Below are 24691 nucleotides of genomic sequence, written 5' to 3'. Positions count from 1 at the left end.
GTAGTTTGAAAACAAAAATGAGAGAAAGCGTTCTGTAGCACAAATCCCGTACTGGTTCAAATGGGAAAATATTCCCAACAACTCAGCACTTTGTATATAAAATAAAAATATATTAGATTATAAATGAAGTTTTAAGAAATATTTGGGATAATCAGGCTTTATGTATAGATTATAGAAATTATGTCAATGCATTCATTTTCTGGAAGTACAACTGATTGGTACATACCACAGGCATACCTTTAAATTCTTTCTCATCTGTTTTTTTTAAAGCAAAATCACCTACCCAAAATTATTTAATTTATGGATCAATCATACTTTTATGAATGCATCAAACAGGATTTTATGGCCAATTTCTAAAAAGACAGGCACTTTTGATTTAGTAAAATAAATGTCGTTTTATTTACTAAATTCCCATCCTAGTGATTTCACAACTGTCCAGAAATTTTACAACCTTATTTTAAATCACAACCACAAATATTCTAAAATCTCCTAATCTATTTAAAAATGATAGCACCTACTTGCTACATCCTCTCCACCTTAGATATATTTTTCTAATCAAAAGTGTATCATTTTATAATATAGCCAATATTTGTGTTTCATATTCTCATGTTTACTCTGACTATATGACTGAGTATAAAATCTTCAATGACCTCATCTGATTATACATTTTGACCATGATAAAGTTTGGAGTAGAAATTACAGATAAATATTTGAATAAAGCATGTAAAGAATACAAAGCAGTAGATCAGGGGTAGTCAACCTTTTTATACCTATGTCAGCCTGCCCCAGATCAGTGTTTGAGAAAATAAAAACCCAACTCCATCATGTTGAAGAAATTGGTAATTTATATCATACAAATCTGGATGCAGCAAAAGCAAAGCTGGAACTGGAAGTAAATCAAAACCACAGAGTCATATTCTCTCCTGAACCCTCCCCCTACTAGAGGTCAATACAGTAATAGTCCAATGTCTTCTTCCTCCTCAGCCACGTGTAGTTTCACTTCCGATATTCTCCCTCTGTCAATCTTCTGGATGGAATGTGGAGTCAGCAGCTGCCGTTACATTCACGCGCCAAAACAATTCAAACATCTATTTTAAAAAAGCTTTTCCCCTCTCCCACACATGCAATGTCAGCCTACGCTGGAAACAGTGAAAACCTCCCCCCTCTTCCATAAAGCATGTAAGACATTCAGTAGAGCAAACTTTTATCAAGGTAATAAAACAGTCCAATCATCTAGTAAGAGAAATACACTAAATTAAAGCGGAGGCTGACAACCTACCACCCACTTTTGTATCTCTGTTAGTAGTAGAATTTTCTAACCGCCCACCGGTTCCACAGTAAAGCGCTGTGTATTGTCATCTGTGCATGCCTCTCGTGCATCATGGATTGGGTTTCGGGGGGAGGGGGGCTGGCTACCAGCTCTACTTGTCTGTTATAGCTGGGTGGTGTGGGGGGAGATGCGCAAGCTATTCTGGGATAAGGCTCTTTTGTTTGCGGTCGCACTATAGCGCCATTTAGTTTCACTTAAGTAACGTGAACTCAATTTATGCGTGGGTGATACAAATAGTATATTTTCAGAAATTTAAATTGTCACAGGGAATTTTATGAAAACCTAATGAAAATGTTTTTAAATGCTATGAATTTTTTTTAAAAGGTCAATTAAATTAAAAAAAAGGAAAGTGCTTCAGTAGCAGACAAAACCCTTACCGCCCACCATGAAAGCTGGAACGCCCACTAGTGGGTGGTAGGGACCAGGTTGACTACCACTGCAGTAGATAAATAATTCTGGCAATTTTGGCAGGTAGAACAATATCTCCAATTATTTATATGTGCCTATATTAAGTCACAAAGTTACATCCTTTTATCAGCTTGTCCTTACTGAAACAATGCACAAATATTAAGCAACAGCAGGGAAAATTATAATGAATTATGAAAATAATTTCAAATCTATATTATGGATCTTCATCATGGATAATATTGTATGTTTGTTTAAGATAAAAAAGAAATTCAGAAAATAGATTTGTAAATTAAAAAATTGTAAAGAAAAACATATTATTAGATAACTCCCCTAAAGCCTATTTCTGTGACAATGAACAAAGTGCAGAGAAAGTTTCATTTCTGCTACTTTTAGTTGGAAGAATGGAGTATAACTTTAAAGGTAGAGGTAATAACAAATACAAATACTAAAAACAAAGGAACAGCCCATTTCTGTTAATTTTATCCCCAATTCTTTAATAGTCAGAATTAAATCCAATCCTTAATTGTTGCAGAGGAATAGTTTGATGTCGTGGTTAAGGCATCAGGCTACAAAGTGGGAGAGTGTGAATTCAAGTCCCACCGTAACTTTGAAAGCCAGCTGGGTATTTTGGGCCAGTCCCTCTCTCTCTGCCCAATCAACCTCACACTGTGGGGAAAATAGGAAGTTGGATATGTTTGCCACCTTGAGTTATTTGTAAAAATAATAAAGGTAGGGTGCAAATAAATAAGTAAAATAAAAATAAATTGGATATGAAATAATACTAGCCATCATTTCTCCATCAGTATCTACTGTAATTCATTTTAACACCATTCAAGCAATACATGTTTGTTGCTGACAAGTCCTACCAATGAATCATTGGAACCCATTTAACTATTTATATTCAGACTTTAGTGAAGTAACAATATTTTGATAAGAATAGCTTTTTCTGGTGAACACACTCCACTCCTTTCACTTTGGAGCGATTTCTTCAAAATGTAAAAATAATTTAGAATGAAAAAGTAGGAAAAATTGTGAATAAAAAAAAAGCCATGTGTACAGAGTGAATTTACCACCTACCTAATATTTTAAGTTTCTTGTGTTAATTTGAGATTATTTTTTACACATTAAAGAACATATTTAACTGCAAAAAAACTTCTATTTTATCTTAAAATAATATTGATTAGTAAAACCAATCATGAGAATATTAGCCCAATTTAAAAGCTGATAACTATTCTTCAAACATTTAAAATAATTTAATCTGAGGTCAATCAGTTCATAATGACTTAATAAGTTCATGTCTTTGCTTGATACTACAATCATTACTACATTTTTGATGGAAATTAGTCTGAAAAAAACCTGGCTACATAATTGCTTTAAATTCTATGTGCTTCTAAAAATCATCTCTTTCTCACCATTAAAGAATTTGTTTTTCAGACTGTATTTATTTAGACTGTATTTAGGGCCTCTTGTGGCTCAACAGGCTAATGCAGTCTGTTATTAACACAGCTGCCTGCAATTACAAATACTGCAGGTTCGAGTCCCACAAGGCCCAAGGTTGACTCAGCCTTCCATCCTTTATAAGGTAGGTAAAATGAGGACCCAGGTTGTTGGGGGGGCAATACAAGTTGACTTTGTATATAATATACAAATGGATGAGACTATTGCCTTACACAATGTAAGCCGCTCTGAGTCTTCGGAGAAGGGCGGGATATAAATTCAAATTAAAAAAAAAATTCTATATTTAAATGCTCTATAATCCAAAGCAACTCAAGGCAACATACAATAAAGGATATAAAAAACCCACTGTCAATAAAACAAGTATTTTATATTTTCCCTTTTTAATTGACAATAGAAAGCTATGACATATGACGAGCAAAAAATAAATAAATCACAGGTAGTCTGTGATCAGTTCTGAATTAACTGATTTTGCCCTTCAGAATGAGACAAGGTTAACTGCACAATAAGATCACATGTGCACACACTTATTCCCCCCCTCCCCATACAAAGTAGTTTGATAAAGTGAGACCAACATAGCTGCAAGAAATGAATTAATGCAAATGAAATATTGCTCTTTCTATTCAAGCACTGCTTAAATCTGAACACAATAATGGTAACCAATATAAGCACATTTTTTTATTGCTTGCTGGATTTTTTTACTGAAATATCCAAGGAAAATTATAATGGCAGGTAGGAGTGAGTAAAGCATCTCTAAAAAGGTTTTTTCTTGATTCCGCCCTATAAGATAGAAAGGGGAGGGGATAGATTATCAAAAATCTAGCAGATAAAAATGAGACCATCTCCAAAAATGATACTTCTTCAAATAAGTCACTCTGAATTAACTGGTCCCAGTTCTTTAAAAAAAAACCGGGAAAGAGAACATGGTGAATTTAAACATATTAGGACAATTGCTTTTTCATTGTAAGACAATTCTTTTCACTCTTTTTATTATTTTAGATACTGGATAAATATACAATTTGATATAGTCATATACTTCTTTTGGGAGGTATAAATTTGATGTGACATATGGCTTCTTTCGCATAGTCTTTATAGCACCTAAAGGGGTATGAATAATGCATACTTTTCAGTAATAAAAATCTCTTTGAGAATAATTTCAAAACTCTTGAATGAAGAATAATGAAGAATAAATAATTCTTCATTCTAAACTATGATCCTTATTCTTTTGATTCTTTAAAAGCATTAATTAAATAGCAGTTTGCTTATTTATTATTTAACCAACTAAATGCATTTCAAACTTCAGTAAAAAAATCTTATTAAAAAAGCTGAAGTTAAAAAGCTTTATACTTTGTAAAGTTATGGTTATTAGTTATGAAATTCATCTCTTTAGAAACATGTTTGCAAGAATACTGGAATGAAAACTATTTTGAATTAAAAAGTTGTTTTTAAAAATGCATTAAAAAGTGCATATAAATATTTGCTATATATCGAAAAATAAATAATTGAAAATAATGCAGATTATTAGTATATTAGTTTGTTCTTCTGTATGCATTTTTCATTACCAATATCTTTAGTATAAACACTGGACAGTATTAAAAATGATGCAATGATATTAATTGGTTTTGTAGTTCTCTTTCACAATTTTCTCACTTCAAATTCAAGCTTATTTCAAAATTGGAAGTTTCATATTTATCTTCTGCTTTGGCATAGACCTAACAAACTCTTTTGAATCCTATCAATTATTTTCACAAGATTTTTTGAGATTTACTGAAATACCAACAACAGTGGGTTATTGTTCCAAACACTAGCTGTTGGGTATTATATGCTATTCTTTAGATAAACAAAGGAAATACTTTGTTACTGTTTTGTTGATTTTCCCATTTGATTTTTAGTATTAATTAAATGTGCAAGAAAAAAACACTAAAATACAATGCTGTTTCTAAGCAAAATTTTAAAATAGCAAGTTTTAACAAATTAGCTAACATAATTACTGAAAATAAAATTAAAACTATAATCTTTACTTCTATGGCATGCATCTAAACCAGTGGTGGGACCCACCCGGACGTCATCAAATACAGTCTGCACATGCACAGGAGCTTCTGTGCATGCGCAGACGAGGCAGCGTGAGCGAACCGGTAGCAAAGGTAAGTGAAACCCACCCCTGATCTAAACATGCATCTAAATGTTAAAACAATGCTACTATTTAAATTGCACAAATGATGTCTTATATTTAAACCAGAGATTGTGAAATAGCAGAAAATGACTTTTGTTCTGGAATGTTAGTTTTATTTACTACAAAACATTAATGATGAGGTAAATAATATTTTATTAAGTCTTTATATCTAGGAGATTCATATGGTAAAACATCACAGAATCATCCAAATAAAAAGAATGTATTGTAAATTTCAAGATTACCTATTAAACTCCAACACAGTTTAATGAACTTGTTGAAAATCAAATTAATTTTAAACATACTGTATTAGCTTATTAAAATTGTGACTGCATAAATCTTAAAAACTGCCTTAATACTTTCTGCTGAAGCACAAATATGATCAATTATACCCTTAAAAAGTGTCACTCACTTTATGTAAAGATGTAATGATGACTCCGTCTGTAAGGAACATGGAACTTTAGTAGATTGCTGTAGTCTCGAGCAAGATTTATGTGGCAAAGCTGCAATGCACTTAAATGTTGCCCACAATCAGCTGCTGGATTCTATACCATCTATCCATACTAACTGGCAGGGAGAAACCCACAACCCAGAGTCCTAATTTCCCCAAAATAACTGCAGAATATTCCAGCTTTCATGGCTATTTTGTAACTGATCTCAAGATGACCAAGATGTAATAAGAAAATAACAATTTATTTTATGATAAAGTAGTTGAGATGAAATTTCCATGGATTAAACAGAGACAAAGATATCAAACTTAATAAATTTGTTATCTTAATAGTGCAAAAATGTCACACCAATATATATATATAGATTCTATTAAAAAGTACAGTAACACTGAACATACTGGCAATATTTCATTTCCCTGTAACCTTTTACTTTTTAATCTTCTCCCCATGTATGGGCAGGGTATAATTCAGAAAAAATTATGCTCTAATAAAAGGAATTATATGTTAAGATGTACAAAGCTTTCAATTTCTCATATATCAGTGCCTAATCTCTATGTCTGTCTTTATTGTCTAGTATCAAGAATATGCCAAATGATACATCTTGATGATTAAGTTCCTTCCATATAAATTACTTGTCTGCTTGTTCTTCTTGCTGGCCTTTAGCCATAATAATGTTTTGATTTGATCTGATCTATGGTTGGCTTCATTTATCTACCGGAAATCAATGACTTTATTATTTGTGGTGACAATCTATTTCCCTGTTAACTGACAGCATCTTATGGATTATGATTTTATACAATGATAACTACACTAAGATTTAAAATGAGAGAACTGACTGGAACATTAATATTTATTTACAAACATATTTCCTTAAATGATTTCAAGACCATTTTGACATTTGTTAAAGCTATGTGATTTCTGCATTTGTTTTATGAAACCTGGCAACAATAAATGCATTTAGATTCTATGCAATATAACATTTTGATAAACCATGCAAATATATTTCATGATGCCTTGCTCATCTTTGACCAGAGGAAAAATCATTTTCATAAAACAAAAGCTACTAGATATAAAGTCCAAATTTACATATACACACTACACAAATTCCACATCTATCTAGGATTAAATGGTCACATGCAGGTGGGAAGTAAGTAGCATATCACCTTGGTCAGCAAATGAGAAGGCTTTCCTGCAATGTTTCTCAGAAGGAGGGAGGTTTCCCTGTCCAAATAGGAGTGCTTGTGCAGAAAAGAAAAGAAAACAAATTAAATCACAAGAAAGCCAGTGCAGTCATTTTATAGTGTATGATCAGCAATAGATAAGAACAATTTCTCTTCTTCATCTGAAGCACAAATAGGGTTTTAGGTATATTTCAAGCAAAGTATTAAGCAAGCTGCCAGAATGGTGCCGTAGTTTTAAAAACATCTACAAATTCCTTTCCATCCCAATTCTGAATTTTCTAGGAACTATTCCTTAACAATTTTATAGAAATATTCTAGAATTTATGACCATGACAACTTAACAATTTTAGCCAGAATTTCACCCACATAATATAATGAAAAAATGGTATTTCAACCATTTAAAAACAATATAATCTAATAACTATAGCCCTGTTCAGGACTGTATTATCCAGAATGCTCAGCTTTAATCTATTCTCACTGTCACTGAAACTATTTTCTGTTTTTTCTACACTAGGGGAACTCAGTGTATTCCATCTGTTATCACTTTTGTGGATAAACCTGTAGTACACTATTCTTATAGGATGAAATGTAAACTCTTCTGTTAGAGACTATTCAGACAAACCTTCTAAACAAAGGCTTCCAAATGGTGTTTTGCTTTCTCAATGCAGCACTGGAGGTAGGCCTAAGAAAGGCTGAAATGAGGATATTTAACTTTTGGTTAAAACTGAATTTTTCCTCACAAAGCCAGCTGACTGTTTCTATGTATCCTGGAAACTAATGGTAAAGCAAACTATCTGAGGGACCGTCTCTTGCCGGTCACACCTACCCGACCCATCAGAGCGGGGAGGGAGGGAACGTTGTGGGTCCCATCCCTGAGGGAGATACACCTGTGGGACCCAGAAGAACGGCCTTCTCCGTAGTGGCTCCCTCTCTCTGGAACATCATTCCCCCAGAGATTAGAATGGCTCCCACTCTAGCACTCTTTCGGAAGGTGCTGAAGACCTGATTCTTCCAGCAAGCCTAGGGAACCCAGAGCGGGAACCCATTAAAGGGCTCATGTGATCTGTTGTCATCATGGCGGGGGGTGGGAGATGATTTTGTTATATTGTACTATATTAACTTGATTCTTTTGGTTAGTTTTTATTGTTTTAAATGTGGTTTTATATGAGTCGCCATGGGCGAATAGGCGGCAATATAAATTCAATAAATAAATAAATAAATAAATTGCTGCAGAGATTGTGTTCTTCCTAGATGTTGGTAGAAATGGGCAGTGGCCAAACAGGAGAGATGCTAAAGCAGATACTTGAGGGATATGGCCATAAACGAAGACTGAGGTAGAATTTTTGAAAGCACAGTAGTAAGAATCTGGTTGATTAAACTCCAGGTAGCACCACTATCTTAAGCAGCTTATTCTTCCATGTCACTGCACCCTTGCATTTTTTAACAAACTATCTTCAGCAATTCTTAAGGGCAGATAAACACTCTGCTCAGAGAAAAACTGCCCATGTGAAAAACTGCAAAAGAAAACACTTTGGCAATATAGTGAGCATAGCAACATTGAAAGGAGGAGTAGAAAGTGCAGAAAGACAGAAATCAGGGGTCTTCCTTGTGTATTATTGCATATCACTCTATTTCATGTTACTTACCCTTTAAAATATTTGCTTTCATTATTTTTGTTACTATTATTTTAAATCTACATTTTGCTTTTTTTCCTTAGGTAGTATATTGGGCAATGAACTAAGTAAAACCATTGTGCTAAATAACTAGATTCAGCTGCAAAATTTCGCAAACCAAAACAAATGGAGGGCAAGCAAATATTTTAAGGGGAAGTGATTAAAAATTTCAATAAAAAGCAAAGTAACGAAGGTCTATAACCATTATCATGTTCTTCTGGAAATGTTGTTTAAAAGCATACTTAAGTAATTTATTATGCTTTTTCCTGTGCTTACGTTAAGATTTTAATTTTGTAAAAAAAAATATCCTTCATCTTTTAATGTTTTGGGTGATATTTAGTGGTTAAGACACCAAGCTAGAAAATTGTATGTCTGTATAAATAACTACATTGCCCTATATATAACATTGAAACACAGATGATATATGTTAAATGTCACTATACACTGTAAGCCGCCCTGAGTCTTCGGAGAAGGGCGGGATATAAATGTAAATTAAAAAAAAAACTTTAATAATTGAAAATAAAATTTTAAAAGTGAAAAATAATTTAAGTACTTTAATAAGCACCGAGTTACATCTGTAGTATGCTTAGTTACAGAAACACAATAAATAAGGGTACTATTGCTACTAACACTAACACCATCACTACCACATAAATATTATTTTAAAACATTAAACCACCCAATTTTAGATAACGAAAAAGTCAGATAATTTTCTAGTCAGGAGATGGCAGTAATGTGCCTTGGATAATTAGTAAGCCCCTTACACAATTGCTTAACCTAATCCTACACTGCAAAACATTCACAAGCCTCAGAATGAACAATCTATAGTTTCATATTGTGACAAAGTCAGCTGCAACTTTTTGAGATCAGAATAAAGTGCCTATTTCTGAACTAGATCTTATTTTCACCGATACTGAAAAGACCTCCCTGTCAAAACTACTATTTGAAGCATGTAAAGTTAAAGGGGTGCTAAAATCAACCTTAACTCTTAGGAATTGTGTCTAAACAGAGTTCTTTTGCTATGGCTTTCTTCCAGGATATGTTTTTGATTTCCTGGTTGATTTTACAAGCCAAGCAATGCATGGCCACAGGCTACTGGCCAGAAATGCTGTTTGGGCTGAAAATGGCAATGCTGCTAAATTATAATCCAACACATCTTAAAAGACTGCTAGTTTTTACCATTTTATGAACTTGCCAAGCAAGATTTCCATATTTTATCATTTAATGCTTTTGAGATGAACTGTACTGGAAAGATTGCACCTTCATTTATACAGATTATGGATTTTAATTCAGTTAATGTAATTTTATTCAGCCTAGCAGTTTAAGTGATTCAAAAGGATGAGAAGAGCAAATGTTACTGTACTGCTAAACCAATTAAGAGTTCGTAGCAGAAGTGGGCAGCACAGAGCTACATACCCCTACACAGCCCTCTGTCCACAATTGACAACAAAATATAACAATACACTATTGGGTGGGAAATAGGCAAAGCAGCAGTGAACCCCCTGCCCCCGGTTCTATCTGGTTCGCTGAAATGGTAACGGTGGTGGCAGGCTCTGCCCCCCACCCCCGGCCGGGATGCCATTTTTTTACCATCTGCCCATGCGCAAAAGGTTCTGCACATGCGCAGAAGAGGCACACGCGCGCTCCCGCACACTCCCATTCCCGAACCGATAGCTAAGGTAAGTGGATTTCACCACTGAGGCAAAGCCTATATGAAACCTATCTGAAATAAATAACTTTATTATTACTTAAAAAAATATGGAAGAAAAACAACATTGTATCACCTATCAAACCAGGAGCATGGAAGGAAACGGGAAAATCCTTGTATCGTGTGCTCTCCAACTATCATGAATTATTATTGCATCCTTCTGTCCCTCAACAATATTAACCGCAGGTCCAGCCACCAAGGAATTGCCCACCCTGCTTTACAAATTTACTTACTTTCTCCCATAAAAACCTGCCTAAAATTTGAGATTTGGAGAGACTCTTCTCAGAACTTCCTCATCTATGTGACCATATTTTTCAGAGTGTATTTTAGTTCCAGAGCACCTGCATTTAATTATTTAGCTTTACATACCAGGAAAAATAAACACTGTATCCACACTGGTCTTTTAAATCAATTTTCTGGTTTACATTTTATCAACTTTTCACATTATAGCGCCTACTGCTGACAATGGATTTGGGTTTTTGTTTCTATTAACTTTTTAACTCATTGCTTTGATTATTTTAATGTTTATTTCATTACTTCAAAAAGAGTTCTGAGAAAGGAAGTAGAACTTGCCCTCTTCTGAGTTATCGCTTTAATAAATGCACTCTGTAATAGTGATGACACATACTTTAAAATAAGGGCTGAATCAGTGATACTGAGATGCTAGAAAGATTGGGAAACTGCTGACTTGTTTTCTGCAGAACATGCTTTGCTAAGAAATGCTATGACTCAAAATTTATGACTTAATGGAAAATAGTATGCCGGTATATTTAAAAAAAACCTGGCCTTTTTCTTCAGTTTCCCAATATTGCATGCAAGTCAGACAGTGATATGTTAATATGTGACCAAAAAACCCTATGAGTGAGTTTCCTTGGATATTATTTAAAAACAAAAACAAATACTGGAATAAAGTCAAAAGCTAAATAAAGAGTGAAAAATTATACAGCTGTATTATTTTGATTATTTGTAACTGCAATCAAAGCTTTTAAAATGTTTGCTTTTAACTGATTGAATAAACAGTATATAAAATATAAACACCAAAGAGCTTGTTATCTGTAAACCCCCACCAATAAATACGAAATTTTTAAGATTTATGATTTCCTATAGGTTGGGCTCTTTGCTCCATAGAGACTGTTTTTAATGAAGATGGCTTAAAAATCTATTGACAATATGTACTCATTGGGTATCTTATTAGAGAGTCTCTGCTAATTAGGCTTTGAAAATGCCAGAAATGTTCTCAAACAGCATATCAGCACATCGACCTGACCAATTTAAAGTTAAGTTCTAGGCTTATAGTTTGGGAGACTCTTCCAAAAGGATTTGTGCCAACCTGCTTATCATCCATTACAATATGGTACTGACATTTCATAAGGCATTTACCTTAGCCAAGCCAAAGGCAATGTGCTCACCAGTCTTCATTGGATACTATAAGGATATCTCTGTATGACAGCCCATAGGCCCCTGTAGAAATGGCTCAATAGCAATGGCTCTGAGCCATCTCCATCTTTGATGTTCCCTTTTCAAGGACTCTCATCTATCCATCCAGAGCAGGGGTGTCAAACTGGTGGCCCGCAGGCTGGATGCGTCACGTGCAGGCCACGCCCACCCAGGCTCAGCAAATGGGGAAAACGTCCTGAAACATCAAGTGATGGCAACGTGACGCCGCGAGTTTGATACCCGTGATCTAGAGGAATTACCAGGCATTTCTTCTATTCACTTTACTTGTAGGTAAAGTAAATTCTTCCATTTGCTTGAATTTTATTTTCCTTTATTTTATCTGCTACTTTACTACCTTTTTATGTTATATACACTTACACTTCATTATATATCTTATATTTACACCATACACATACAAACACACATACATATAGGTAGTCCTCAACTTACAACCATTCTTTTAATGATTATTCAAAGTTACAATGAAACTGAAAAATGTGACTTACAACCAGTTCTTGCATTTACAATTGTCACAGCATGCATTTACGATGGCTGCAGCATCCCAGAGTCATATGATCACCATTTATAACTTTTCCAGCTAACAAGGGGGGGAAATGGATTCATTTAATGACCTTGTGATTCACTTAACAACTGCAGTGATTTGCTTACCGATTGTGGCAAAAAAAGGTTGTAAAATGTAAAATCATTAACAACCAACTTCCTTAGCATAGGAAATTCAAGTCACTATTGAGGACTACTGACGACTACCCTGTACAAGTTTTTATCTTGCTGGTTTTTTGGTGGTAGCAAGTAAAAGAGTCTCAAGGTTTTTAAAATTACCTTAATTTTTATGAGCTCTAAATTATAGATATTTAGCAATAAGGCATTTAGAAAAAAAGGCAAATAATATGATTTTGGAAAGTTGTATTGAAAAGTACATGTAAATTTGTGTCAGACCTCCGGCTAAAGTATTTTACAGGAGTCAAAAGAGAAACCTTTCTTTGCTTTTTGTTAAAACTTCGAAATTCTGTTCATTGCATCTGCAGATGTTTCTGTTGATTAGATGTCTTCATGACATCTTTTGGTGGGGGTTCATCCCTATTATTTATATGCATTCCTTAAATGTTTCCCTTTGCTAGTATATTTTTTATCGTATGCTTAACTAAAGCTTTAATTTGTATTTCTAATACAAATGAAAATTGGATCTGATTTCATAAATAAATCCACAAACAAACAAACACTGTTATTTCAGACCCGATGTCAGCAAAAGTCCATTATGGTTACCAGAGATGACAACATACTGATTTTAGCTTTGAGGAAATAAATCAGCTTTACATTCCATCCTCTTACTTCTAACAATCTTCATCTTTAGTCCATTAATAAAATGATTTCTTTTCATTTTTCCTTTATCCATTCTCCTGAGATTTTTTAAAAAAAATTAGCAACCCCCTTGTAAATCCAATATAAAACAATTATCCAGGTCACTCTCTTGGTTTATTGCTTGTACTTTTAATTATTAAGACATCAGCTTTATATGACAAGTATAGTATCTTTTTCCATGTCATTCTTGCCATTCATCTGTGAATTTACTTTCAACTACATTTCTTGTCAGACAGAACGTGCTCCTCTTCCATAACATCTTTTAGATCGTCTCCCCAAAGAGAAAATGTCTCTTTTGACACTATTAACATTTGAGTCCATTATTCAAAATATCCTTCAATATATCCAATGTTAAGACTATTTTATTTCATTCTATAATTGTAAGTTGAGTTTATCATTTTCTTTCTTTAGCCAACTATACAGATATAGCTCACCAGTGGAGGTGGCTGATGGGGTAAGAAGATCTCATTCTTCTCCTGTACGTCTTTTCACTCTCTTAGTTTCAGTTTTAGTACAGTTTTTAATAATATTTTATTCTGTATAGTTTTAATGTTTTAATTATTTTTTACTGTTTTATAACATGTAAGCTTCCCAGAGTCACTTTCTAGGGGAGATAGGCAGCATAAAAAATTAATAAATTAATATATAAATAACAATAAAAACATGAAAGCAGTAGATAATTATATAAGGAGGCAAATAAAACAAAAGTAGAATAATTAAAATTATTATTATTTTTAATTAAAAAATTTCAAAAGGCATGGGGAGAACCTTTAAGTATGTGTGATGTCAGGATACACAGATGAATGGGGTAGAGCTTTTGTATTTTGATGGTCTGATATTTTTGCCATTCTCCCTCTCCCCTAATGCCACTCTCTTACGCTTACAAACTAGGGATATATATATAGACCTTCAAAGGACACAGTGTAGTTCTTAGAAACTCTTCAAACATTTTTAAAGAATTTGGGTCAGATTGTATTGCTATAACAATTTTTTCTCTTCTGTACACCAACTTATGTAATAGTCTTTCATCTGCTACCACATTTAGCTGCCATATGCCTATCTAGTAGACACAGCCTATTTAAGGCACACAAGCAGAGGTGCACTAAGTATGGCTGCATCCTTGTCTCCCTCAGCCAACTGCTTGGGTAACTACACTCAATCCTCCAGCATCTCCCTTCTTTTCATATTTCTCTCCCTACCTGTTCATTTGACAAATTCTGATTTCTACTACTACCACCTAGCTACTACATATTGAGGAAAGAATGCTTCTAACTTGCTAGGCTGCATTCCTACTGAGTTTCCTTTCCTCCTTAATCGTTTATTTTGTTTTACTGATAATACTGCCTTGTTTCCAGATCCTTTACAATTCAGAAACAACTAAAACATTTCTGACCCTCTCAGATTATTAACATGTTTCCCTGAAAATAAGACCCTGTCTTATATTTTTTTGAACCCTGAAATAAGCACTTGGCCGTGTTGCCAAGCGCTCAAAAGCTTGATTGGGCTTATTATCAGGGGATCTCTTATTTTGGGAGAAACAGGGTATTTAGCACTATGCTTAATAATGAACCTCTAAAGGAAAAAAAAACTATGAATCACATCTTCTCTCATTAACATATTTTAAAGTGAAAGAGAACAAATTCTGATCAGGAACCAACAACATTAAACAGTAATGCAGGAGTAAAAAGGAGTAATATTTAAAACATATTAGGCAATATTCATCTGTGTAAGTGAATTGCCACTCAGAATATTCTTAATCCTTTCCTTCATTCTGAGTTTCATTGTCATTCTGACATTTATGTTGCTCACAATGCTGTAGGCCAAAATAATATTAATAATCATATTCCTAACATTAATACAAATATGAACTGCAAATAAGGAAAATTTTCTCCATTTCATTTCTAAACAAACAAAATTGCAGTAATGGAGATTCGTTTTTTTTAAAAAAATAAATGAATATATAAATCTTGCAATTCTCATACCTTCTTCTAGCCTAGATTTTGGGACAAAGGAAATTTAGTAATTTAGAAATGATAGATTTTGTACACATTACAAAATAAACAAGGATCTGGAATGACTTTATCTTCCTAACAAATGAGATCAGGTTAATCTAAATCACAGTGTAATCACTGAGCTCTATGGAGTATTGATAGCAGATCGAGGGGAGAATAATGAATTAGGGCTGTTGGTTAATTCAAGCTTCTTTGGTTCCTCACCACAATATTTTTTCAGATTCCCCCAAAATGTGGAACAGGAAATTGAGAAAACAGGGAATGGAGGATTGCACATTCATTTATTACATCCATATGTCATTATTCAAATTCATAGTAGCTTACTAAGAAAAATTAAAGCAAAATAAAACATCAGTACAAACAATAAAACATGCATTATCCAACTCATTCATCAGGTCAGCTAGAAAAAGCCATGCCTATGGGTTCAGCTCACAGTGCAGTGATTAGGATTAGGCCTGCAATCACTTTTTATAATTAGATGAAGGCATTTGATGAAATTAGTGTTAATAATTCATGTTATTTCCTGACATAACAGGTTTGTCCTGTTCTTGTAAGAGTATGGCATTAATTTTCTTTGATCTTAAAATGATTTCAGTACAATTTAAAATCTTTTTTGCATAATAGATTAGGACAATTCATAGAATGTTTAATAGAGATTGTCCACCATTTTTGTCCTATCAGAAATGCAAATTAGAAATTGGAACATTAACACATGTACAGTGTCCTAGGCTTGTCCTAGGATTATCCATTTGGAGTAGAAATCCATAAAATTATTAACATGATTATAAACTATGTTGCAGGTCAAAAATGTTGTTAAGATGTTTATTTTGATTGTATCTTAGGGCTTGGAATCTATAAAACAAAAGAAGAATGTGTGTGTATGAGTTTTGTGCATGAGTTTGCAATGAATACTGGAAGAATAAATCTATATTTAATCTGTGGTAATGAACTGTTGATACATATTACTTGTTAGCATTTAAATTAAGTTATTCATTTTAGAAAAGGGATAAGAAGGCAGACTTTCAAATTATTTCAAGATTTTTAGGTTTTTTTCTTCTTCATCATATAATTTATAAAGAATATTTGCAGTTCAGGGTTGACATGAGGGGTGCTTGATGCTCTCTGAGCTTGCTTGTTTTCTTACAGAAGTTTCATTACCCAAACTAGGTAACATCATCAGTGCTAGAGAGCACCAAGGACTTCTCATAATATAATTTTTCAGGTCTTGTTTTTCCCTAAGAACGGCCTACAATCAGAGGATTGGCTGGTAAGAATAGCATGTAAAATTGAGCACATATAGAATACCAAAATGTCACTACCTTTTAATAACCACTTCAGGACTGGCATATTTTTCCTTCATTGAGAACCTATTCATTCTCAAATTCCAGGTTCTTTTTACTTGTCTCTTATTAAGTCTTCCACATTTTTCTTCTCCTTTACCTCAGACAATATATCTTTCTCCATTACTCGTTCTATTTTTTCCCATACCTAATTTCTCGTCTTTGCAGTCACAATCCAGTTTACCTATCTGTCACTTCCCCATTTTCAAAATAATTCATACAAAATTATGAAGTCAACTAAACTAATTTCCATCCTTGCTGAATGATTCTGGTCTTTTTCTTTGATTTTGGTCAATGGAAAGGTCTGTGCCGTAAGAACAACTTAGCCATAACATGAAAATGGATGCTTATATATCTAAGAGAAGCCTATATTTAAATCCTTAGCTGTGCAAACAAACAAGTAATGTTATTAAAAAGTTACTGTTTCAGATTAAATATCACTTTGCTCTTGTATCTAAGCACGTATTATCATAATCATTAATAAAATTTGTTATGGATATCCTCTCTAGAAGACTCCTATGCAGCAACTGATAAGAGGAAAACAGCTAAATAGTAAAAAGCTCTCTTTATTTTATAAAGGGCCCAAAATGAACCAATGAATTATATTTTGAAACTTAATTGCTATGAACAATCAATCATAGTTTACCTCACTGATGGGCTGCCCATGGGAGGTCAACTCCAACTCTTGAGGTCTTGTCATCTTGTCAATGTCCAGGGAGTCCATACTGGATGCTGCAGATGTGATACTAGATCGGGACGAATTACTGATAGAACGGACTTCAGCATCACTCACAGTACCAGCTGATGCTGTCCTCCTATGTTGAATAGCAACTACAGGCTTGCTATCTTCAATTATAGATTGCTGAGCTGCTTCATCCATACTCAGAGATGCTTTCTCTAACTGCGCAGTAATGTCATCCAGAGAGAAGATAGCATGTGAAGGCTTTGTTACTTGACTAGATGAAGATAATCCTTTCATGCTACCGTGCTTGGAAGGAAGTCGGCTACCACTTGATGGTTTCTGGGTCATTTTCCCTTCTATGGGAAAACATTTCATTGATGCACTGTTGGCGGACTGTGACCCAATGCTACTGAGCTCCTGCTCTATGGAACAAAGATCTGCCATAAGAGCATCAAGATCTACAGTCTCACCTTGGTTCAAGGCTTCTGCAGTGAATGACAAGAACATAAACAATATTCGAATTTCAATTGTCAGGTTCCACTATATCAAAGATATTTTAGTTTAATGTTAGATTTACTTGATTAGTTGAGCCATGCAAAGCCATCAAAAAGAGGTTCTTTGGATTCCCCCCACTCAAATTAAAACAGCTATCTCTTTTTCTAGATTCATGGATCGGGTTCAGAAGTTGTTCACAAGTGTCTCTGCAGGCATCTGTATGCACAGCCACTTTAGTTTTGCTGGCGAAAAAAATGAAGTAGCTGTGCATACACATGCAGGCAGAAATAGCAGCAATTTGGAAAGAAATGTGATTCCCTTAACAATGTTATTGATCAACTTGTGGAAATTATTGTCAGGCTTTCTGTTTTTACTGCATGGACTGTTTCTGCACATACTGTTAAGAAAAAAAATATTTTAACCATGGTCTAATGAACAAGATAAGGCTATTTTTGTAGATGAGTGAAGAAATAATGAATTCCTCATGTCCTAATTTGTTTTCTCAATATCTTCCACTTCCCAGAGGAAATGGGCAGAGAACAAATTAATTAATTATTCTGGATTAAAATATAAATCAAGGCATATTTAGAATGTCAGAATTCACATGCTAATAAACAATACTTATGAAGAATATTTTACTGACAAGAATAAATAATAAATCTCTTTATTGGCTGCATTCATATATCACGCTGGGCCAAAACCAAATCAATCATATTGGCTTAGCATTATGTGTAAGTCAAACTACTAATTTATCTGATGTGCGTTTAAATTATTTCTGGATAACTTTATTTAGAAAAATAATATGTACTGCATACATAGACAAAGTAATAAGATTTCAATAGGATTTTTTGTTTGTTTTGTACTTAAATATATAATTTATTTTCCCCCCCTAATTGAAATGATTTATCAATCTTACCATTCAGGTTGTACATGGAAAAGCGGTAAGAGAAGTTGGCAATATTAGCATCCTGGCGAAGAGGGGATCTTTTAACTGGTTCCATAGGCTTGTCTGTATCCAAACTCTAAATAAATAAATTTGAGAAAAATAATCAAGAACCATATCATATATAAATGAACATAAGGAAATAATTAACTCAACAGGTATTTTTTCTTACAAAAATTTGTGTGTACAAAATGTTTAATGGCTACCAATAATTAATCTATGTCAAAATAAAATATTTGTATGGACCTCTATATAGGCAAGGAAAAATGTATCCAGTTATCTACGATATAGGGCCATAGTTACTGCTGATTTAATATCAGGGACAATGGTGGGTTTCTACCAGTTTGCCCCAGTTTGGGCAAGCCAGTAGCGGCAATGGTGAGCTGAGAACAAACTGGTTCGCTCTGACCGTCAACTGGACCCTCTTGCCCGCCCCTGTGCTACACCTACCTATATTTGTTCATTTTTGGGCCAGCTGATAGGCACTGCAGAGCAGATTGCCGCATCTCAGCTGTTCTGAAATGCAATGCCCTTGCACGGAGCGAACCGGTTGTAACACCAGTTGAATCCCACCACTGATCAGGAACTGTCTTGGTCAAGCAAAGTAGGGAAGTATTGGTGGTAACCCTAAGCACTGAAATGAGTACTGGAGCCAGGGCGGGGGTGTACAGACAGGGTAGGAGGAAGAGGAGGGAGTGAAGACTGGGTTAAATGGCTAGGCCAGACACTGCCCTAGTGGTTGGAAGTGTATTCATTGGGGGAAAGGAAAATAGGGAATCTGTTGTCCACCTCCTCTTCTACCTTACTGACTAGTGACAGGGGATTACTGGAGACTCAGAAATATATAATAAGCCAGAAATCCAAACACTGACATAATGTTAACCATTCCACAGGACTAGGTTTTTTTAAGCCTGGTGAGCTGCTTCCAATGATAGGAAGAAAACATAAGAGCAGTTAAATATTCTGTGTAAAAATACTGCTTATAAATTATAATCTCTCTTGCTGATATAACCTATATTATCAGGAGCATTACCCTAAATCGGGTGTTGGCAACCTGCGGCTCCGGAGCTGCATGAGGCTCTTTGGGCCCTCTGCTGTGGCTCCCTGTCCCATCACTGGTTGGCCTCACCCCCGCCCCTTTTTTCTTTTTTGGATATTTTTGGAAATCCGGGCTGGCTGAAGAACTATCACCATCCGCAGTGGAGGCTTCCCTTCGGGCGACCTCCTCCTCTCGTGACCCTCTGGCCAGCTGTGGCTGAGGTGGGAGCGTGCTTACACATGGGGAGACCCTCCTCAAATGAGTGCCAAAGAGCAGGAAAGTCATATGTTGGGCAGGCAGCCGCTCACTTAAGGAGGGTCTCCCTGCATGTGCGCACACTCCTGGCTCAGCCACAGCTGCCAGAGGGTCACGAGAGGAGGAGGAGGAGGGTTTCCAGTGAGAAGCGGCCCTGTACTTGCCTTCATGCCACATTTGTGCCTAAGGCAGCCTTCGCTTCCTACTGCTTTGGGCTGGAGTTCGCGACCTCCGTGCTCAGCCGAAGACCTGCTGGGGGTGGGGGACATGGCAAGGTGATAGCCGGAGCCTCAGTGCAGGAGAGAAGCCGTGTCCTGTTAAGACCCTCCTTAAGTGTGCACACCTTTGCTGTGCTTTGGTACTCGGTTGTGGAGGGTCTCCCCATACGTGTGCACGCTCCCAGCTCAGCCACAGCCAGCCAGGGGGGTCGCAAGAGGAGAAGGAGGGGGGGAAGGAAGAGGACGGTCAGCTGAAGGGAAGCCTCCACTGCTGCTGGCAATCTTTCCTCAGCCAGCCTGGATTTTCAAAAAGAAGAAATAAAAGGAGTAGCAAAATGGTTGGGCTGGGATAGCTCAGGCAATAGAGAAGCCTGTTATTAGAACACAAAGCCTGCAATTACTGCAGGTTCGAGCCCGGCCCAAGGTTGACTCAGCCTTCCACCCTTTATAAGGTAGGTAAAATGAGGACCCACATTGTTTGGGGGGCAATAAGTTGACTTTGTAAAAAAATATACAAATAGAATGAGACTATTGCCTTATACATTGTAAGCCGCCCTGAGTCTTCGGAGAAGGGCGGGGTATAAATGTAAACAAAAAAAAAAATGCCCCAAGAAGAATTTGCTGACTTGGCCAGCCGCGGCTTTCCAAGAGAGAGAGAGACACACACACACATACAGAGAGGGGGGTAGGGGAGCGAGACATAGAGACACAAACACAGAGTGTTACACAGAGAGGGGGTGAGAGAGAGACATAGAGATACATAGAGAGGGGGAGAGACACAGACATAGACACATGCAGAGTGATACACAGAGGGGAAGATAGGGAGAGGGACAGAGAGATACAGCAAAGGGGAGAGAGAGGGAGAGGGAGTCATAAAGAGAGAGAGAATGGTTTTGTGGCTGGGTAGGCATGGCTAGGGGGGTCATGTGACTGGGTGGGAGTGATTGACATCGAGTTGGCCAGGCCCACCCAAGTTTTGTGGCTACGGTGTGTGTTTTTCTGTGGGTGGGTGTTTTTCTGTGGGAAACGGGCCCAAATGGCTCTTTGATTGTTTAAGGTTGCAGACCCCTGCCCTAAATCAATCGGCTAATGGATTACAGCAGTCACATTGGCTGTAACTAAGGAAATTTTTACTACACACACACTGAGGATGCAACTTATAGAAAGCTGTTATAGCAAGTAAGAGTGATCTCTTTTACTGTTTGCATTTCACAGAATTATAAACAAACTTTAACCTGTGTGAGTTTATCCAACTCTCCAAGCCAAGCCCCAAACATTTTATCCAGATCCTGATCTTCTTTATCACTATCTTCTTCTGCACCATGATCAAGTTCTTCATCTGAGAGCTGCTCCATCTAAAAGAGAAAATGATTTTTAGAAATGTAAAGGCTTTAGCTGTTATCTGCCATATCATTTGCTCCCACCAATGTTAGCAAGAGTGGATAATAGTGAAGTTGAAATTTGAAGGTCCCAGGATACTACTGCAAGATCCAATCTGGGTCGGTCCATCGAGAGTGAAATTTCACTGAGTTATAATATCTTAGGAGTTTCTCTGTCCATCCCTGATCTTTGCTCCTGACAAACTGCACATTCAATGAGCCAATAGATCTAGCTGGCATATATTTCAGTTTTGTCATAGCAGCAAGCCAAAACTATCATTGCTTTTTTCTTTGTAATCCTATTTGGCATAGTTGCATGCTCTCTACTCTTTAGGAACTACCATTCTGTTTCCCATTCTTCCATATCTTTTTCTACTCTGAATGCTTAAAGCATGTTTCATCTTTAAGGGACTAAAAACTTTCAATGGTGCAGAATATCTTCCTGAAAGGTCAAAAAGGATCAAGAAGGGTGCACGCTCCCATCCATTTCCCAACAAACGTTATCCAACTACAGCAATCAATGGTGACTCAATCCCATACCCAGCTCAGAAACCAGATTGTAAGGGATCTGGATAATCCACTTCCTCTAAGATAGCTTTTAGGTGAATCGCTATGTTAGTTCAAATCTTCTTTTGTGATGGTTGGGACACCAGTATGAATTCCTATTTTCCAGTAGTGATGTTCTCTCCAATACAACTTTTCAGATGCATACGACAACTAACACAAAGGTTTGCAACTTATTTGTTCTCTTTAATGCTGAATATCTTTTTCTTTAACCACATAAACTACTATTTTATTAAAAAGTAGCCTCCTCATCTAGCAAAATGCCCTTGTGCTTTATTGTTTCCTTGATGTTCTCTGACTATCCTGGCTGATTTATTTGCTTAACTAAAGTCAATATTAATGAAAAGGAACTTAAGTGAGTAATCCTACTTCATTAGCACACTTTCCTACATTATACAAAATGAGTTAGAACAATGCTCGGGTACAGAGTTCACTTACCATCAACTTTTAAAACCTTATGTAAAAACTAAACTACTTTTGATTTCTATAGATATTTAAATAAATACATATTACTTTTTAAAGATTAAACTAGCTTGGATTTCTTTCCCCATTCAGAGAAATATTTCTTACTGCGTGTGTTTAGTATTAAAGAGAATGTGAAACTGGAATCTAAGCTATCAGTGGAACATTGCTACTCACTGTCAAGCAAATAATCTTGATATATAATATAAGCTTGAAAACTTTTATGTCATTTTGGTTTGGAAGAAAGAGGAAGATATTGGCAAAAAATGTATTTTCCAACATGGCACTGGAACATCTGATGCTGATCTTAATAAATTTAAATAATGGAGATCTTAAGCTTAGAAATATTTGTCATTAAAACAATAAGATTTTTTTTACATTATTCTTCTTGCTTAGAAAATACCTTTATAAGCATATTTTGAAAAATTCTGAAGGGCTAATACTAAAGCATCTGTGTTGTAACAGCATTCAGTGTTTAAATGATGCCACGCCCCATCAGGAATGATGCTCTCTTGTTCTACTGCCACTGCCCAGATTGGCGGGACATGGCCCACCTGCTGTAAGGTAGGTCTGCACTAGACCAAACTCGGAGCAGTAGATAGCAATTTTGCATTCTGAATGTCAACATTTCTGGATAGTAGAAATAATTTTCCCAGTGTTGCTCTATAGCTGTAGAACTCCCTTTCTAATAATATGCTGGATTTTATTTTATATTATTTTAATTGTTTGCCTTAAAATTTGTCTTGACTTCTGGCAACTGGTCTGGACAAGTTCATGCAGTTTTCTTGGCAACGCTTTCGGAAGTAGATTGCCACTGCCTTCTTCCTAGGTCTGAAAGTAAGGGAGTGGCCAAAAGTGACACAGCTAGCTTTGTGCCTAAGGTAGGACTAGAAGCCATGGTCTTTCCTGTTACCAGTCTTAATCACCAAACCTGCTGGCATTAATATATAAAAATTGAGGCTTTTCCAAGGACAACACCCCCCTATACATTAATTTAAAAAAGCCACAAGAACTGCTCCTTACAGAAATATATCAATAGTATTATTTCTGATGCAGAACAAAAAATTCTCAGGCAAGATATGTACTGTATTTAAGGAAGCACTTCGCTTTGTTTCAAGTAGAAGACAGATATATTATCTTGTCAGGACCTTATGATTATTGTCTTAAAGAATACATGTTTAAAACCAAATGAATAGTTTTTCCTCAATAATTTATGTTAGGTTAATGAAAGGGAAGAATGAAAAGCACTCAAAATGCAGGCAATAACTACGTTAACAATGACAAAGCAGCTTAATATAACTTGTCGAAGATGTCACTGTCCTAGATTTCTTCAACAGAAAGATATGTAAATAAAACATTTCTTTTAGCTTTTTAATATATGTAGGCAGGTTTAAAATCTGAAGAAGACATGCATGTTGCCAATATGACTGCTCAAAAACTAATAATATCTGGCCATGTTCATAATCTATTTCTCTAAAGGTCAGAGGATTTACAATTATATTTATCCAGGGGAAAGCATAAATTTAATTTTGGTTACAGATTATGAAAGCTTTTAGCAGGCGTAAACGTTTATTTATTTATTTCCTCCCAAATCGTACCGAATTGGATCTTATACTAAGAAGAGTCACCAGCTGCCTTGAAATTGGGGGTGGGGGGTGGAGCAGAGACCCTATTCTCCTCATCCCATCACTTTATCAGGCCTCTAAAAACTTTACCAAGCAGCCAACCTAACATGGATATTATGTAAAGGAAAAAGAAACAAACTCCAGTCTCATTGATTATAAGAAAACTGAGGCTTGAATCCTGTTACCTTCCTTTGAAAGCTACTAAAAGCATGCTGAATTGGTATTTGTTTCCCTTGTTTTCATCAACCCACCAAGTCAGGGTTGAAATAAAAAGGGAAACAAAAGAGAAGGGAGAGAGATTGGAGTAGAAAAGGGATTATATATGTAAATGACAGTTATTCCATTGCTTTATTTCCTAAATGTAATAAAGTAAATTAATACTTTATTACTGATAATTTATTGTCTTTATTTAGAAAAAGTTAAAAATCTAATATCTATATAACAAGCAACATACTCATTTACCTATTGTGTTAATATACTGAGGAA

The 24691-nt window shown here is 35.5% G+C and overlaps 1 protein-coding gene across 7 annotated transcripts in view; it reads right to left on the bottom strand.

Annotated features, from left to right (window-relative positions):
• RAPH1 (Ras association (RalGDS/AF-6) and pleckstrin homology domains 1) overlaps positions 1-24691 on the bottom strand; it is a 79335-nt gene that overhangs the window by 24740 nt on the left and 29904 nt on the right. For 6 of the 7 annotated variants that reach the window (XM_058186742.1, XM_058186732.1, XM_058186760.1 and 3 more), the window contains 4 exons: positions 21411-21530; positions 18637-18742; positions 17190-17710; positions 6976-7050 (listed from right to left, as the gene is read on the bottom strand). In XM_058186742.1, coding sequence (XP_058042725.1) covers positions 6976-7050; positions 17190-17710; positions 18637-18742; positions 21411-21530 — 822 coding nt within the window. The remainder of the gene's footprint in view (positions 1-6975; positions 7051-17189; positions 17711-18636; positions 18743-21410; positions 21531-24691) is intronic. The other variant, XM_058186774.1, reaches the window with a different exon arrangement.

The sequence above is a fragment of the Ahaetulla prasina genome, chromosome 1 (genome assembly GCF_028640845.1).
Source record: "Ahaetulla prasina isolate Xishuangbanna chromosome 1, ASM2864084v1, whole genome shotgun sequence".
In the NCBI taxonomy this organism is placed as follows: Eukaryota; Metazoa; Chordata; class Lepidosauria; order Squamata; family Colubridae; genus Ahaetulla; species Ahaetulla prasina.
The sequence above is the reverse complement of the archived record's forward strand: the minus strand, read 5'-3'. Positions and strand labels throughout refer to the sequence as shown.